General features: G+C 33.1%; 1 protein-coding gene across 1 annotated transcript in view; it reads left to right on the top strand.

Annotated features, from left to right (window-relative positions):
* The first annotated feature begins 15,392 nt into the window (after positions 1-15,392).
* Positions 15,393-19,733, top strand: part of LOC125060235 (protein vein) — a 75,191-nt gene continuing 70,850 nt past the window's right edge. The window contains exon 1 of the mRNA XM_047665029.1: positions 15,393-15,883. Coding sequence (XP_047520985.1) covers positions 15,469-15,883 — 415 coding nt within the window. The 5' untranslated portion in view covers positions 15,393-15,468. The remainder of the gene's footprint in view (positions 15,884-19,733) is intronic.

Here is a 19,733-nt window from a genome sequence, read left to right as displayed (position 1 = left end):
ACTCTACATTACAGGTATTGCGAGTCACAAAGCGCTCTGGCGACATAAATAAACATAAAATAAACTATGCAAAACGGGAGAAGCGTCCTCCGATGGATTAAGCTTGCGGAATCTGAGTTCCCACGCCGAGCTGTTAGTGGACACCGCTTAAGTTACAGGTTTACGCGTGTTAAGAAAATTTACACTCGCCCTAGCAAATTCTCTTGACCAATTCTTCTTCTTCAGTCCCAGTCTTCATCTTTTAGGTCACGTTAGTGGCGCCGTACAATTTCCTCCACTCTCCCCTGTCTTCTGTAAGCCTCTGCACCTGGGTGATGATAAGACCTATAAGGGCCTTAACTTGATCGGTTCAGCAAGTAGTAAACCGAGGTCTGGTGCCGTGGTGCCAGTCACGATGAGTTTTTCTATACTTTCTGGATATCTGCGTGTTACTTGTCGAAAAAAAGGATGTCAGGATGCGTTGGTAACAAAGTGTTGAAAGATTTTTTACCTGTAACCGTCTTAGTAATGTTTGTTGCCTTAGCTGCCCAAGGAATCCTATGCATTCGCCTCCTATACGTTTCCCGACCATCTATTTTTCTCCTTTCAGATGTCCGTTTTGACCAGGATTCAGCGTTATAGAGGAAAATCTGAAATACCACAGCCTAAACCAATTTCCTTTTTGTTTTAAAATTCCGATTGGTCCAAAACATTTCTGTTTAGTAAATTATAAAATAGTATTTCTGCTAATTTAGAGAACTGTTGTCATGATCAAACAATACACTAAACAAGTGTTGGGTTAACATAAGGAAGTATATTATTATGACCTCTGATTAGGTGTTCCAAATCTTGATCTGTAAGACAAAGTACTTTGTGACAGTCTTAACTACTGTAAAAATTTATGAGAATCACGTTAGTTATTATTCGTATGTTTATTTTAACAATGAAATATGTTTCGGTTGGTATATTGTTTAAGTATTTTCTTTTATAATATGTATATCTGTAGCTATAAGATTACTTATAAATATATAAATTAGCTCACGTATGGTATATTGACCATTTTCTTGCCTATTTGATTGGCGTTAGCGCGTCAGTTACGGCTGTACTAAAATACACTTTGTCTATAGTCATAGATTTACCTTTTTATTTTTTAATATTAAACGATCACGTAATACATTACACTAAATCTTATGATTTACACCATTAAATCGCTGTCAGCGAGGCCACACTGACCGCGTACGCACACAAGTGTAAATTGTCCGGGCGAGCGACACCGCACAATAGCGCTGGGTGGTCGCGCTGATTCCAAGTTTGCCCAATTTGACGACTTTACGAGCATTCGCTTATCGTGGGAAACGCAATAACGTATCGGATACTAGTACTCGCTGTAAAACCTTAACAGTGCATAAGCCTCGTTCACACTGCACTACCTACTGTTGAACTAAGCAATCAAGTCGTTTTCAGTATAGATAAACATAAATAAATCAGTGGCACTAGAACCATCTTTAGGTTTGTACCTCTGATTTATCTATCTGTTTCATGATCATTTGTCAATCTAATAGGCAAGTAGGTGATCAGCATCCTGTGCCTGACAACTTTTTGAGTCTAAGGCAAGGTGGTTTCCTCACGATGTTTTCCTTCACCGTTGGAGCGAATGTTCAAATGCGCACATAAAAAGAAAGTCCATTAGTACTTAGCCGGTCATCGAAAGCTGAATCCACTAGGCCAACACGGCTTATTTCATTTCAGTTAAAATAAATACTTAAAAAGCCAGTAAGCGTTTTTAGGCAGGTTTTGCCATTACTATGTGGAACCAGCTGCCTACTGAAGATTTCCGAATCAATTCGACTTAGGGTCCTTCTTCGTCCCAATTCTTTAAAGGTCGGCATCATACTCGCGAGCCCTCTGGCAATGAGAGTGTCCACGGTATCACTAAACATAAGATGAGCCTCCTGCCCGTTTACCCCCTGTTTTATAGAAAAAATCCGTATTCAGATACTATTTTTACTGTCGTGACGGTGACTATGGGCCTTAGTGTGAATGATTGAAGGCCAATAAAGCTTCTAAAATATATTTCTTGCTTCAATTTATTGAGGAATTATTATAATAGTCTTGAAAATGAATTAATTTAAAACTAATTATAGATATATCCAACAAAACCGTAAAAATATCGCTAACTGTACTACCGATAATCAATTTAAGAATCTCAGACAGACCTTCCCCACGTTTTGTATCACTATAAAATGTTGCTTAGTAAAGACGTATTGGTTTGCAGAATTTCTGCTATATAGACAATGGAAGAGGACCAATACATTTTTATAAGCCGGTTTCGGAACTTGATTAAACAAAGCTATTAAACGTATAAAGATTTCTTTTTTTATTCAAATTTAATAGAATGTACAAGGCCTATTCATTATTGTACACATTTGCTTAATAAATTCTTGTTTTGATGTCTCGTATAGTGCTCTTTTTTGCTCATTTCTTATGGAAAAATGTGTTTAAAAACAACGCTCTATTTACGTACTTAAATGCGTAAATATATTAAATACTTCAAAATACAATGATAACAAGATAAATAAAATTTACTAACTAAATGCTTTGTAGTTGGCTAGCGGTATCTCACGAGTGGCAAAGATGATATTTCCGACACGTTTTACGTAACTCCAAAAAATACGAGCTCCTTCAACTAATCATTTGTATGATACAAGGCAGTTAGAAGGAGATCTGGCATCTGGATCTTGAAAAACTTAAGACAATGGTTTGGTCAAAGCACCAAGTCATTGATTAGAAGCGCGGCTTCAAAATCAAACTAGCCATGATGATCGCCAACCTTCGCAAGGAGATGGCACCATAAGACAAAGGCAAAGGCTCTAGTTTCTCATGTGGATCAGAGTAGGTAAACGCATTTAATAAATCTGTATTTTCTTTGGAACTGTCGCATCCAGAACCTTAGCAGCCTTGTGAAGTCCAGACGGCGCCGAAGGAGCGGCGTCTGCTCGGCTACCGCTCACCGCCGAGAGGCGAGGGGCATATTGTTAATAGTACATTACCAGTACGGATTTTTATGAGTACTTACTTACGCATACTAGCTACTACTATGTACTATTAGCGTTAAAAACACAATTTTGTATAAAGTCCGTAAAACCTCAGCAATACAGTTTCGAGCTTAAATCTTAAAGTTAAAATTATTTCAAATCTTTGTTTTTAATTTATTTTTTATTATTTATTACTTAATATGTCATGTGGAACATGGTGTAATGGTTGCATGTGTTAAACAAAAAACTTGGCGATTAAAAAGAGTGGCGCAGAGTTTATTGCCAGTTCTTCTCTTCCATTCTGCGCCCTTGATTTGAAAACTGGCAGTAAATGTAAAATTAGAATCATTTAATGTATATTTCTTTTTTGACGTTTATAAACATTGTGTTACCTATATGAATAAATGATTTTTGACTCTGACTTATCCAATACTGTATATATAATTAACTCATTTGAGAGTTATAATGTTAGTAAATATAAAAATGCTCAGGGTACAGAGTAAACATTAATTCAGACTATTTACTGGTACGCACTATATGTTATGATTTTCCTTATGAATATTTAAGTCAAATTTATATATAACATATAACTATGTGTTGAATTAGAAATTCTTCAATTGTCGTTAGCAATCACATGTTGATTTAAAAATTCAATTATTCATATCGTTAATGATGATATTTTTTATTGATGTTTCTATAATCAACTTGAGAGGAAGTGCTGGTCTCAATAAATATCCCAAACAATGGTTCCCATAAAAAAAGGGCGAGTGAAAGCGGTCTACCCTCTATTTTGTTATCGCTTTTGCCATCTACCCTCAGCAACGGAGCGTAGCGTGCCAAATACTGCAACTTTGAAATTCAGTTTTAATTATGACCTTAAATGCAATTTACCATACTCAATATTATTATATCAAGTTTTATAAGCTTCAAATATTTTATAACAAATATAATTGATTTGTATAATTTTATGTCTGTTTTCAACTAGTATGATGTACCAACAAAATAACAACACATAATTTAGTAGAATATGTACATATATTGAAAAGCGACTATGAAACTTCGCTATTTACCTACCCCTAAAAAAATAAATTAATTCTTAAAAAAACGGCAGCGCACTCGCGAGCCCACCAAGCTAATTGAGTGTGTCTATGGGCGGCGGTATCACTTAACATCAGGTGACCCTCCCGTCCGTTTGCACCCTGTTCTATATAAAAAAAAGCTTGTTGGTTTTGTTCAGAAGAGTACACCGCTGTCTTGAATACAACGATTTTCCATACAAATTTACCCTTATTTTTTTTATTAATAATCTGTCCAATTGCACTCTTTTAACTGAAGTACTGTTTTGTCTCTTTCTGTGGAATAACTTGTATGATGAGATAAAACGAGACGGATGATTACTTTAACTAAAACAGTGCAATTGGGCTGATTTACTTTTAATCAGTGTTTTTACAGTGAGTGTAATCTTCGCAACCCCAAGTGTTTTTTGTGATTTATTTGTGAACAATTTCTAAAGTATAGGAATAAAATGTCTAAAAAATCTGCAAATATTACTTAATATATAAATTGGTACATTACACTTTTATGACATTTAAAATTTCGTATTTATATTTTACTAACAGTTAACACATGTATTAGTTAACGATTACATCAAATTGCAACACACTATACGTGCCTCATTATACTCTGTGACCAAAGACACAATTCAAAAGCGCTGATCCTTTGAAGAGGCATAATTTGTATAATTTCCTACACACGGAGTGAAACATTTTACTTTCGCGGTATCAAGATGGCCGTTCCGCCCAATGCCTTCGGTTCTACGAGAACTCTTTTGTAATTAGTCCGTCTGCGGGCGAACTCCCCGATGCGTAACGAGAGGTCGCTTTAGGCTGTTCAAATGCCTTTTAACAAAAGTATTTTTTATACAAAGTTAATAATTGTTCATGATTGATATAACAAGTATGAAATAGGTCAAAGTCACTAAAGACTTGGATGAAAAATTGTTTTGAATAAGGTATATGGCTGTAATAATATAAGGCTCAAATATAAGAGTTTTTACTCCAACTTTGATTTTGTTCCCTTTGGAGTAGATACTCTTGCGGGGTTCAAGTACAAAACTAATTAAAGATTGAAATTGGCGGCTGGTAGTTAGTACAGGTGACCCCAGAACTGCCTTGCGATTCTGTAACTCACACAGCGGTTTTCGCAGCGGCGGTCGCGCTCAAATCAGTCGTAAAGCAGTCATTTTATGATTTGGCATTCTGATAAGGAGGGAGCTTGTAGTTTATTGTTTGGTGGTGCTTTTCTCGCTCAACGAATAAGTATCGCAATACAGCGAGGAAATGCTGCCAGCGTTCAAACTTCAAGGTACACTGCCACAGGGACCAAACTTTTTAATGTTGTTATAATTGTTTATTCATGAGATTTAATTATTGTTATTGTGTAGAGTATTGTAAATACTGAATATTTGTGTGTTGGAAGTAATTCTTTTATAGATTAAGTCAATAATCTACAAATACGTCAAACTATGTACGGAATTTGTAGTCGGTGATTTTAATTCCCATAAACCTGGAGAATAGACAAATTTTTATTCTGTTTCATATACTTACTATTTATTATAGTTGATTCGCCTGAGTCGAATCATTACTTTGCTGAAGTCGCCCATAGTCACGTTAAAATTATTTATTTAAACATGTGTAATTTCAAATACAATAAATAAAAACATATTAAGGAAGTGTGTCTGTAAATAATAATTAATTTTAGCATAATCTTATCAATTATTTACATACTACGTGTTTTAGTTTTTGATTATAGTGCTAACTTTAAGTAGTTTTTCATGAATGTTCATGTGTCTTAATTAGCGTGGGAACGTATTAATTAAAAAATATAATTTATTAAATGTCAGATATATTTGTTTAAAGGTTATTTTCGAATCAAATTACTGACCTATCGGCCTAAATATTATTATTAAAGAGAGTCTCAGCGTGCGACTCTCATCCTTGAGGTCGTAGGTTCGATCCCCGGCTTTAACATTTAACATTTGCTTGTACGGTAATGGAAAACACCGTGAGCAAACCGGCTAGCCTTAGACCCAAAAATCAACGTGTGTCAGACACTTCCTGATCACCTACTTGCCTATTAGATTGACATGATCATGAAAAAGATACAGAAATCTGAGGCCAAGACCTAAAAAGGTTGCAGCGCCACTGGTCAATAAAGATTAATATTGGTGCAAAGTCTCGATGCAGGGCCTTAGACGAAAAACATAAATTTCCAAATTAAAAACAATATTTAGAGTTTCCTATTGTTTTTACATTCTAGATAATTTGTTTTTTTATGCAGCATAATATGCGAGTTTTCCACGAAAACTGTATTATTTCTATTCATTAATTTATAGTCATTATCGCATTGAGAATCATCCACCCAACTTTAAATTCTGTTAAATATTAGTAGGAAACAGCTAACGTTATATTTAATATAAATAAACTAATCGTTTAAGATTTACTACCCGTTTTTCTTAGTTAAAATATTTCTTTTGAATTCCAATAAATTATAGTAGTAATAGTAAAATCCTACCTATGTGTCACAGGACACGCTGATCACAAAAACCGGACACATCTATTAAATTAAGTTAGGTTATGCAACTTAAACAAGTGTTTATATATTTTATACTAGGTGTCTGCAATAAAGGCTTAATAATATAATAAAAAGTAATAATAGTTACGGGTAGGAATAAATTAAAACCCGTGATTATTGCCAAACCTTTCCTCATTATGTGCAGATACAACTTTACAATATGTATAGCAAACATTCCTTAACTATATAGGCCAAGGACAGCCATAAATTTATTATGGCAATTAAAATTAGAAGGTTATAAGTAGAATTCCATACCTTCGAATACAGATAGTAAAATAGAAATATATATTAGATTTGTAATGAACCGATTGTGACCCATCACCAATAGGTTTCAGAGCAGAAATATTTCTAAATATGTTATATAAATATCTATTATAGATTATCAGCCGGTACCTAACAGAGGGCGTCGCTTATAAGGTCAATTTTCGTTCAGTTGAAGTTTATTGCGCACATAAAGAAATGTTGATATGCAGATACAAGTGCATACTTATTATATACTCCTTCCATGACTCTCATACTCCGATAGGATGTCCATCACGACAGAAACATCTGGACCAGACTCAAGCCCCACAGTAGGTGATAGATTACAAGTGCATACTTGTAATATACTCTTTTCCATGACTCTCATACTCCGATGATGGACATCCTCATCACGACTGAAACATCGAGACCAGACTCTCGACAGACAGTACGTGTAGGTAGCAGAATAAATTTAAAAAAAACTTGTTCTAAAATTTCTCTTAGTTAAATTGCAACAGGAGAGCAAGCAGTATTGGCTAGTGGCTTCTGTCTTTGACTCTCATCCCGTTAGTTATAGGTTCGATTCCTGGCTGAGCGCCTATGTGTGCATTCACCAACTCGTACGGTGAAGGAAAACGTCATGAGGTATCAGGCATGCCTTAGACCCCAAAAGTCGACGTCATGTCTCAGGCACAGAAAAGTAATCACCTAAATAACAGATTTAAAAAAAAGATACCAAGAAGATTGTTGCGACACTGGTCTTTACTTAACCCAGCTGCTAGCAGCATAGTCATCTTTAGAGATTCAGTGTTTTTTTTATTGATAAAAAGCTTGCCAAAACTCGGCACACTGATACATTGGTAAAAACAAACACGAAATACAATTTTTAATGTGACAAGCACTGAACGTCAAACAAATATATAAATAAATAAATAAATGACATACATTTAGAAATCATACAAATATCAATCACAACAAACATTACAAAAAAAACAATAACTAATCAAAAACATTAAAAATTACAAAAAACTAAACAAAAATCAATTTTAAAGTGTGAGGGGAGTAACTATGGATCAGATATACCTGTTTTTATGACCAGTCGTTGAAGCGTTGGACGGTCTTCTAGGTGAACAATGGGCTTGGTGAGGGTGGAGGGAAGGCATTGGATGCAGACGCTAGGAACTAGTCGTACTTTGTTTTAGAGACCTATGTGCAGTAGTGGACGTCCATAGGTTGAAACTAGCGAACAAATGAACCTCCTTATTTTCTTTTATTATTCAAATAGATATAATAATATACTTTTCTCATCAACGATTTTCCATATAGATTAAATCCCACACAAATGCACTCGTCAGACTGTAAAAATCTCTATCAATACAGTAATTGCGAGCATTTAATTCGACCTAAGCGTTCATTGAAGAAATATTTACATGTAATGAAATTTATTGGTATGCAGGTTTGCATGTGCAGATCTGGCGTTAAGGTGAACATGATGTTATACAAACGTAAACTAATATAACAATTCCTATAGTCTGATACATTTTTAAAATGCTTCCATCGGCTTCGGATTTTCTCGGTCACATTCATGCCTATAAGAATCAAGGAAAGAATAATCAGTCTTACGTGCCTGACATCGGATCTTAGGCGTTATTCGAAATAGATATTTTTATTCATATATTTTGATATGGGTGATCTATAATTTTTTAACTCGACCGGTCGTCACATTTGATTCAGTTGCTTCTTTGTTTAGCTCGGGTTATACTAGACGCATTTTTATTTTGAGTATCTTTTTGCCGATTTTATTTATTATTAAGTAATTAGTTTTCCTCAATTTTACAATTTTTTTGTGAGTTTGTGAGTGTGTTATTGTTCCCAAATTATCCTCCTTATCCTTACAACTGTGTTAAGAATATATGAAAACGAGGTATGTACTCAGGGCTATTTTAATATTAAATTGTGTATCAAAAAAAAAATTAAAAAAAAAAAAAACATTCATAATTCAAAAAAAAATATTCAATAACAAATTACATTAATTTTCGCAGATATTGGAGCCCCTAAACTAAGTCTAGGGAGACCTGTGTATCAGGGTACTCCGCTCTTCCAATAGTTTAATGAATTATTAACTTAACAATAATTGAAACCAAAATCCTATCAACAGTCACAGAACCTTAATTTGTGCTACATGCGTCCTGTCCCTACAATGTATATTACAAGGTATATTAAATATAATTGCGCATATAGGAAAAAGCCATTGGAGCATTCAGAGTAAACAAGGCCTCAGGGTCAAGAGTCGCTTTCACTAACAGCTAAATATGTAAATTATTTTTGCATTAATCCAATATTGATTTTTGAACAAATGTTACCGATAAGTATGGAAATAATCGATTCGTAATTTATTTGAAATATTTAAAATGAAACGGAAAGTTAAGACAGTATCATAACTATTTTATTTGTTACCTTGTTGTATTTTTAAGAATAAAATAGGTGGGAATATCGGATTGCGAATCACACAGTCTGTAGAATCTAGGTGTAATTTTTCGACTTTTTCGTATTTTATTTCAAAAGTATTAGCCAAGAAGTTTTGAATGGTGAAAGAATAATGTTCTGTTGAAGTGATCAAAAGTATTGCAACGCATTACATCAGTGTCATGTGATGAGGTGAGAGCACTTGCCGACTATCAAGGATTCGGTACTATTGATTCTCGATTCTCGAGTCGATATAGAATCACTCGTTTTGCAGCTGCTGAATAAGATTATTATTATTATTATGTTTACATAATAGTATTTTTAACACCATCGCTCAGTCCATGACGCTTCGCAGTCACTTTTTATACTATTTATATACTAACATAGCCTGTTATTGTTAATAACCCAACATATTGAATTTTTAGTGTCAAAATATTATTATTATGTCACTAGAAATGGAGATTGTATATTTAATCTTCATTAGAGCAATTACTTAGTAAGAAGTTTTAAACTTTTGAGGTTATTTAAATATTACATTATGCTATGTCTGCGAAGTATGACTCATATAAACGTACCCTATAATCTTTCAACTCTTGTGCAAGATCATGTCTTTTACCGATTATTAAAAGCATCTCTATTTTTTGATCGAGAAAAAGAGGGAGTTCAGAGAGCAATGGCGGGATTTGGAGGAGGGCTTTGCTAAAAAAGGGCACACAGATACCTAAAAGTAGATTGAAATAGAAACGTGTTTAAATGTAAAAGTATCTGAATTATAGGCTATTATTATTATTATAAAAGCATCTCACATACATATTTCGAGTTAAAAACACCAATAGTAAGGCCACTGTCGAGTTATATTTACTAACAGGTGTGAAGGAAATAAGCCATGCGACTCGACCTGCGTCTAGCGGCGCGCGCGACCCCGCCTCACGCACTCAGCGCGTATTTTATGCTTTTAGGAGAATTTCTGTCTGCGCACCGCATTCTAGTATCATAGGTTACACCTTCAATCTTATTCCAGATATTTCCAGAAGATGGCTTTACAAAGAACACATCAGTTTCAATACAAGAATTGTTATATCCAGATGAAACAAGAATATACTAATACGTATATAGTTAATACTACAATAATATATATATATATATAGTTAATACGTGCCTACTAAACTGTCAAAAATTATGTTAAATATAGTGTTATATATAATTAATGTTAGCTGCAGGATTACGAAATAAATAAATAATGTTAATTGCAATTTAAACTTTGACACAGAATACTAAATAATAAAAAAAATCTTCACGGAATTTACTTCGAAAAAACTCTAACACAGAATAACTTTATTCATTTGGGTAACTAAGTACACTTATATACGTCAACAGAAAAGTTAAATTGATTCTAAATTTACATTTACTACCAGTTTGCAAGTCAAGAGCAAGAACAGACAAGAAACTCTCCGCCACTCTTTTTAATCTCATAACTGAAGCAAGTCAATCCCAAGGATTAGGATCATTGAAATAATCGCCAAATTTATAAAAAGCTTTATTGATTATTTTCGTTTAACGAGAGTTTTGAATTCATTCAGTAATAATTCTCTAATTTCGCTTGGGAGTTTGTTGTAAAAACTAATACAATTTCCATATGAGTAGTTTATCTTCTGGAGCCTGGTTGGTCGTACGCGTTGATTTGTTCTGTTTCGAGTTTTATAAAGTGTTTTATAGAGTTTTAAGAAAGTCATTTATTTTTACTAGCTGATCCAGCTTAATATACTACGTACGACATCTCTGATAATGGTAAATACCAACTTAGCCGAAACTATATTTAAGCTGTAGCTCTCTCTTTAACCTGTGCATCTTGCTCATGGGCGCATAGAAGCACTTCATTCAGGCACATTACAAAACCCAGACAGCCGTAACTGTCAACTAAGACATGGGTTTAATGTACAGTTAAAACTGTTCGCAGAATATGTGTTCGTACAGTGGAAGTGGATTATAGAAACACTTGTATTTGGTCCAAAGAACGTTTATTATATTTTTAAAACTATTACAATTTTCAAAGCAGTGTATTTGAGTCTACACTCACAAGAAGAAGAGACTGAGTACAATGCAGAGAAGACACCATAGATTACAAGACTGTTTATTAAAAATTGAATGTTGCCTTATTTTACCAAAAACAAAATATAGTACTTTTTTGTTTATAAAACATAATATGTTCCTACTAAATAGGTTTTTGTGATACCTTTGGTAAAATAATTCGTTAAAAGAAAGAGAAGCAGAAGAGAGCAGTGATAATAAATAATATAGCTATTCCGTTTTTTACACAATGATATGGCCACGCGTTATCGACTTTTGTGGCACAAACAAACCCTAATAACCTAATATCTTAATCCTCAACACCTGTGCAAAAGTTTTACAAATGACCGTTTATTACACCGACAATTGTAACAAAACAAAGGATTCTGGATCGAAGACGTAACATCTGTTCTCACACCACCTAATTGCTTCCACGTGTTTGCCAACAAAGATTACCTTTACACAAACGATAATACTATTGTTAATAAATTGCCAATGCGCAGGTAGAAAGTTAAAATGTGTACTTACAAATCATATAGTCGTTACGATAGCTGTGAAAAGTTCGACAGTTTTATTAACAGAAAATATCGAAATTTTTAAATAAAAACAAAATCAAACTAATGCCACGCTTTTAACCAAAGTACTGTTTCGTCTCTTTCTGCTCAATTGTGTAAGCTATTATGAAGTGAGACAGATACAGTTTAACAGATTTTTATATAATAGCGTGTAAAATAAACGAAGAAAACTAAAAACATAAAAATTTATGAATAAATTTAAGATTGTATAATACTTTCAATTAATACACCTATACACACAAGAGTGTCAAGATTTCTTCTAAATTTGTTTGGGTTTTTTGCCTGCCTTTCTTCACAAAGGCTTTCGCCGTTCATTGATGGTTCACTATGAATGGTTTACCTGAGGTGAGTAACGTATTTGTAATAAGGTTTTATTTCCGCTTAGGATTTTTTGTATGCCCGGATGTACGACAAATTGGTTTGGACCGTTAGGTACGGTTTAAAGTATGGGAATTCTTGGTTTGAAAGAAATGTGAGTAGATTTCTTAAGGGTCTTATAAAATACAGTGTTTTACATGTAATTTTTGATGACATTCTAACACTTACTTGTTCAAAGAAATACCCTAATATTATATAATAAAAGCCTTGCATAAAGATTTAAGACTATTTACTTAATAAAGAAAATTTTCGTTTTTTGTTTGTTTTTTGTTTGCATTATTTTTACTTATTTGTTCTCACAAAAAGTGCTTTATTTATATACAAACTAATCACTATAATTGTTATTATTAAGCCTTTATTATTTATGACACCCAATATAATATATATAAACATTTGTTTTAGTTACATAACCTAACTTAATCTCATCAGATGTGCCTGTTTTGGTGATCAGCGTGTCCTGTAATACATAGGCCTCTACCAGCTGCTTCCATTATTGTCTAATGTTAGCTCTTCTAGTCCAAGATGTGCCTCTTTCAAACCTGTGTCAGGGTTCCCAGCTCTTCCATAACAAGCTTAATAACTTCCATGTATTTTTTTTACTGTTTACAACACGGTTGAGTACATTAGTGAGTGTGGGTGCTTGTGAGTGAATGAGTGTGTGTACTGTGTAACTATGTGTTAGGTCTCAGGAGCATCTCCAACTCTGCGTCAGGTGTTCATAAGCTTTTAACCGTTTTTTGATGACCGCTTTTAACCGAATGATTTAATTATTTTTTAATTAATGTTTCGCAATTACTGCATGTTGGTGTCAAAATTAATCTTTATAATATTACGACTAGATTCGGTAAGCACTTATAATGTAATCTGACTTCATGGCCATTCGGTAGCACAAGGTTTGTTTAACGAAATTAATAAATACTTTTATTACTAATTAATCTTAATTTTCATATCCCTTGTATATAAATTATCTTAACAGTAAATATATTGAATTCTCCTATTACACGGCCTATTAATTTAGATAAAAATATTGTTATTAAATTATTAGTGCAATTTTAAGTAAAAAAAGAGTTTAACATGTCGGAAATTTTAATAAAAATGTAACAAATGTCTAATACATTAGTAATTTTCCGATTCCAAAGTACTTTGAATTGAAGGTTTCCTTCCGGAATTGGACCTCCAGCAAACTTTCAACATAATCCATATTTTTTTGTGGTCAGTCGGTTCGGAAGCCGTGGGAAGGTTTTCTCACCAACAAAGATCAACTTAACAATTACTAAAATATTTGTACAACAATAGAATCTACCTGTTTTGTTTGTTTATTGCAACAATACGTTTGTATGAATGACATTCTTTCTTATATCATTATTATATAGAGAGTATTTATTTAATTTTAATAAATTTACATATGTATAGGCTCTTGTCAGAATATTAATATTTATGAAATAAGTACCTATAATTTTATTTTAGACATTTTGAGATACTGTATTAAAGTAATACAATTCATCAAATATAGTACCTAATATAGTATCGTAATACAGCAAGGAAATGCTGCCAGCGTTAAAGTTTTACACTGCCACAGAGACCAAACTTTTTAAATTTATTTTAATTTTCTATTAATTAATTATTTAATATTATTTAGGTTAAGAATATTTTTAATACTGTATATTTGTGTGTTGGAATTAATTAAATGAATACAATTATTATTCATCAAATCGTAAGTAAAGTAAGCTGACTGCCAGGTAGAGGTAGAATTGTGTTTACCTTCTTATTAGTGTTAATATTATGATAAATATAGCAAAATACAGTAGAGTATTTAAACTTAACTTAAGAATTTATGAACCTATGACTTATACCCACATTTCGAGTCTTTTACATTAATCAAGGCGATCCTTAACTATTTTTTTTATTGATATTCATTAGTTATACATTCGCGTTTATACCCGCTAAAGAAAATTTACTAACGTGTGTAGACTGCATAAACCAGAGACAATAGATATGGATATGGAAATAGAATGTATTCTTCTTAATAAATATAATTAATTGATACCAAAATAAAGAAATTAGATCAAGCGCTGTGATATCTTTGAACAACTTAAAAATAATCTAATATTGAACCGGATGTAAGCTAGAATATTGTAGAAAGCTGTCGTAGCAGCTACGCGCGTAGCGACCTACGAAATCATTTCCATGAAAACCTTTGCTACGAGTACTAACACTTACTTAAAGCGTTAGTACTTAGTAGTTTAGTAGTTTAACTTTACCCGTTAATGTAATTCTAGAAACGTTGTGAATGTACAAAACTAGTTCGAGTTTAAATATATTTATTAGTTCACGTTTGTAATAAAGTTCTTAATTGTAAATGAACTTAATATTTTAATAAAAGAAAATAGAATACATTGATTGAATAATAAATATATTTAATAATGTTTATATATCATATAAATAATAATAATATGTTTTGTTAAACATCTATGACTAAACGACAATAGCTGAAAAAAACTAATAAACAATAATATATAAAAAATATATCAGGACTAATGAATAATAACAAGCATACAATATTTTTACCTTAACAATTAGTGCTATATAATATATCAATTTTATTTAAGTATCAAAATACGAGGTTGAAGTGTGTCGTATTTAGTTTAATTTACATCTTTAAAAAAATATCAACATAATAATTATAGTATTTATTAAATACATATATAATGTTGTTCTTTTTTTATTTTTTATTTCATACGATTGCCAAAAAATAAAACTATTATTTCGTTGCACACTGCATAAAATACCTACGAGTACCTACTTAAAAAAAAATGATAACACAAAAATGGAATCAAAATCTTCCCTAAGAAGGCGAAAGCTAACCTATCGCCTAAACAAGTGAAAAGCTCACCCCAATCAGGCGCTAACCCACCGCTAATTACAATCGAGTTTGCAAATTAATGATGGAGCGAGATAAATCGGCGCGTGCCCAGTATCGAGACTATTTCGGTGAGCGCGGGGCGTGAATCAGTGGAGGGAACAGTCGTGCGCCGGCTGCGGCAGTGCGGGGTCGCCACGTGAGAGCGACGCGGATAGTGCGCTGCGATGGCGCGATGAAGACGTGCGGCCGCGCGGCGTTTTGCTGGGCCCTGCTGTGCGTCGCTGGCATCCTGGCGGCGCCGCGCCGCCCTTACTGCGAGCGGGCGGACGTAGCGTGGCGCGCCTACCGGGCCCCGGCAGCCTTCGAGGCCCGCGTCCAGTCGCTCGCCAAAGACGCCGCCACGGTCCAAGTGCGCCGCGTCCTACGCCGCCAGGGTCGCTGGCCCAGGGAAGATGCCATCATCCGGCTCAAACTGCCACTGGATTCACTCGAGTGCTCTGGACGTTTCGAAGTGCCTTTACAGAATCGAAAGAACTATATAATTTTCGCGGAGAGAAGGGGCCACGCCGCCGTGGCTCTGGGTCCGCCGTTGAGACGGACCGGCAAGTTGATGAGGAGGATACGAGCGGTCTACAAGCCTGGTTACAGTGAGTGTCTTGTGCTTTTTGTGCATGGAAGTTGACGGCGTCGAAGCTTTGCGAGGTATTCTGCGTTTGAATTACAATCGTTCTAATTCGAGCTTTCAACTTCTGTGCTGCATGCTAGATTCTGTTTATAATTTTAGAGTGAAACTTTTATAAATGTCAAGTATGTTAGCCTCTCGAGTTACGACAGTTGACTAGAACTAACAATAGAATTTGCGATTACAGCTTTGAATATTCTGTTATGATTCTGAAAAACCTAATTGTCGTTTAATTCACGCGAAGATAACCTGCTTTTGCATCTTGACAGGTGTCAACAAAGTTACATGATCACGTTAATTTAAATTTAAGAGGTTCCAAAAAGATTGAGTACATATTTTCATTCCAGCTATGAGTTGTCTTTTAAAACTGTTAGATGAAGCCTTTGCTCATGTGCAAAGGTTGAATTGTAATCGTATTATCAAAGTAATAAATGTTACTGCCAACAAATAAGCCTAGGCAGGTGTATCGTACAAACGAGTCGCCATTATGAATTCATTTTAGGTGCAGTGTAAATAGTCAAACGTGGTCAGTGTAGCAAAACGTACGTAGAAATACTAAATGTACTTAGCTTGTCCTTATTATGCACCCTTCACAAACGGTTATGAGTAAAAGAAGTTTAATGCCGACTTAATTGCAGTTAAATTTTTTAAACGCATCTTTTAATATAGATTAAAAGTTTGATACCGTAGGGAATTTGAATGAAATTTTACGTTGAATAATTATTATGGTTACATTTACCCATGTCATGGCACTCGACACTAATGTGGATAAAGCTTCCGAAATTACATTTAATCCACGAAAGCTTACAGCTTAAAAATTTTACAGTGCAGACGTTACTTTCTGAAGAAATCTTTTCAATATGTTTTTAAGAGGAATCGTATTATAACACAATTTATAGAGTTTAAAATGCGTCGAGTACAATTTTGGGTGGTTGTCCGAAGTGTATGTTTGTGCTTTCATACCTATCCATACCGCTTGATAATTTTAATACCTATCAACTTAAGACAAAGTATGATTCGATTGTGTATAGGAATTGTAATGTGATTCCCAACCTTTTGTATGCCGTGCCCCACTGTAGTTTCTTTAATTCCTATGCCCCCTGAATCTAATATAAAATTTAATATAAAAATTTAATTGTTGACTTGAAAAACTAATAGATAGGTTTTAGGAAGAATTTACTAGGAATTTTTAATGAAGCACAGTAAGTTAATTTTCACGATTTTCACTCATCATCTAAACTAAATAAATTATTATTAACTGTTTACTCTTATAAATTTCATTTTTATTCTACGTTTATAGTTTGTAGAATAAGTAGATAGATAAATATCTATCTACGTAATATGCAAATAATTTAGCATCAGCTGATAGTTTAGTAACTATCTATAGTAGAGGATAAAATTAACTTAGCAGTATAATATGTGGAATTTGTTGAATTTTAACAAAAGATTCTAATGTTCCGGAAGGGGCAAGTGTCAAAAAATAAGAGTTCACGCGATCTGCGCCAGCGCCGCAGTAACGCTACATTTGTCAGGACAGGTCGCAACTGGAGCGTATACTGACGTCATTGTTACCTTTGATTGATCCGATCAAATCTGCAATCATCACTATGCTTAGAATTTAAATAAGTAGTCCTACAAATCTACCTATACTAATATTTTAAACAGAAAAGATGTGTTTGTTTTTTTTAATTAATGGCACCGATTTTAAATATTCTTTGACCATTAGAATGATGCATTACTCTTAAAAAGCATTTATTTCTTATATACTTACAATAAATGTCCATACACGCGAAAGGACAGGATACTAAATATGTATTTTATTTTACATTATAGGTTCGTCACATATGTGTCGAAGTACCTACCTCAAAAAAACCTTATAAACGCGCCCTAGTATCAGAATAGCCACACAGCCGAATTGGTTTATAATATTAAGTACTTATTAGTTTGAAATAATTAGCTAAATAAGCGTCTATAGATTTATTTAAAACAAAATAGGAATTAATGTTCAAAAACTTTCATTTCCTGATGTTATCATAAAATTTAGTAAATTAGGTATTTTTTTATATCTACTGAACTTCGGAAAAATATTAAAAATTTAACACCTTCAAGTGCATTCCGTGCAGTGTAGAGACATGTCGAGACTTGCATTATACTACATCCAATTATTTCAACTGTAAAAAAAAACCTTTAATTAAATATGTTTTATACAATAATAAGTACAACAGTATTTTTATCATCATCTTCGATTACCTAACAATAAGTGCGTCAATTGAGCCGCTACATTTACTTAGAAGCAACAAAATTACCTACATTAATATAAATTTAAATATTTTTTAAGCTGTCCTATTATTTAAATAATGACATCATATCATTTTATAAGTGCGACATTAAACAAACTTTTAATAAGTAATAACGATGTTTAAAAATTATTCACATAAGACAATACACAGTTTTTATTAGGATTGTGTGGGAACAATTATTTTTCTATTATTATTTGCGACATAAAATGTAAACGTAAAATACTGCGAAATATAGTTTTAATAATATTATATTTGTTATTAGGTTGTGGTGTTAATAAATATTCAGAATATTTATACGGTCGATGCGTAATACATGCAGGGTTTAATATCAGTTTTAATTAAATTTAATACGAGTAAAATAAGGTATATTTTGATAAGTTTTCTACTTCATGATAATTCTCAATTCTATACAACCTAACATAAATTAACCTAGTAATTGAATATATTTGAACAGTTTACGTCAATTTTAACATTTATAGGATCACCCTCGCCAAGTTATAAATTACAGTAATAATTTAGTGATTTCCAACAATTCGATATTGTTTGTTGTGTATCAAGTAGGTACATGACACTGATAAGGAACGACGTAAGTGTAATTATTATTTTAATTAAATTGAGGAGCGTTTTCCTTGTTTTAAAAAGTGTTTAGAAATTTTACTAAGTAAATTAAAAAAAAATCGCATAGTTTTGGAATTACATTCTGATGTATAATAAATATTATCGGACGCGATTTCAAGATTATTAAAATGTGTCAAGATGTACTTCTGAGTCATATTTAATGCGTTGTAATCCGGTATTTTTTCTTCATAAAATGTTCTTATATAATAAATAGTAATAGTAGAAGAGTAATAGAAAAGTCGCTGCCATCAACTAGTATAATCTAAAATAATTGATAGAGTAGACTATTGAATCATTGCCAAATTCTTTAATAAAAATCCAATAAAAATCTGAATAAGAAATCTTATCTATAAACACAAAAATCTGTGGATTTTTCAGTCTGGCACACATTTTGGAGCAACAGAAATCAAATCTGCCACAACTTTTGACAAAACGTCCGAGATATTTAAGAGCATAACCATTTTAAAAAGACACCGGTTCACCTCAGAATAAAGTAAAAACGATGGATAGCAACCAGATAGATAAACAAATTGCTAAGAAACAAGAACGAAACGTAAACATTGTAAGCGCCACTCATGGATAGCCCACTTTTGATCTCTCAAGATAACTAATAAGACACCTGAATATGTATATTTCTTACATTACGCATTAAGCTTATTGTCAAAGCTTCAAGGACGATTATGTCTATCTCTATCCAAATATAAGAGGTATACTATAGACATTTTAGGCTTGTATGATCGTTGCAGTCATGCAGTCCCAAGTGTTTAAAAACGATTTTATAATAGTCGTTACGGCTTGGCGATTCTTGATTATCCGCGATTCGCTTCGTCGGTCTTACTGTCCTAACTATATTCTTGTATATATAAAGGCATGACTACGTTTATTTGTAATAAATGT

The sequence above is a fragment of the Pieris napi genome, chromosome 21, assembly GCF_905475465.1.
Source record: "Pieris napi chromosome 21, ilPieNapi1.2, whole genome shotgun sequence".
NCBI classification, from domain to species: Eukaryota; Metazoa; Arthropoda; class Insecta; order Lepidoptera; family Pieridae; genus Pieris; species Pieris napi.
This window is presented reverse-complemented; position numbering and strand designations above follow the sequence as displayed.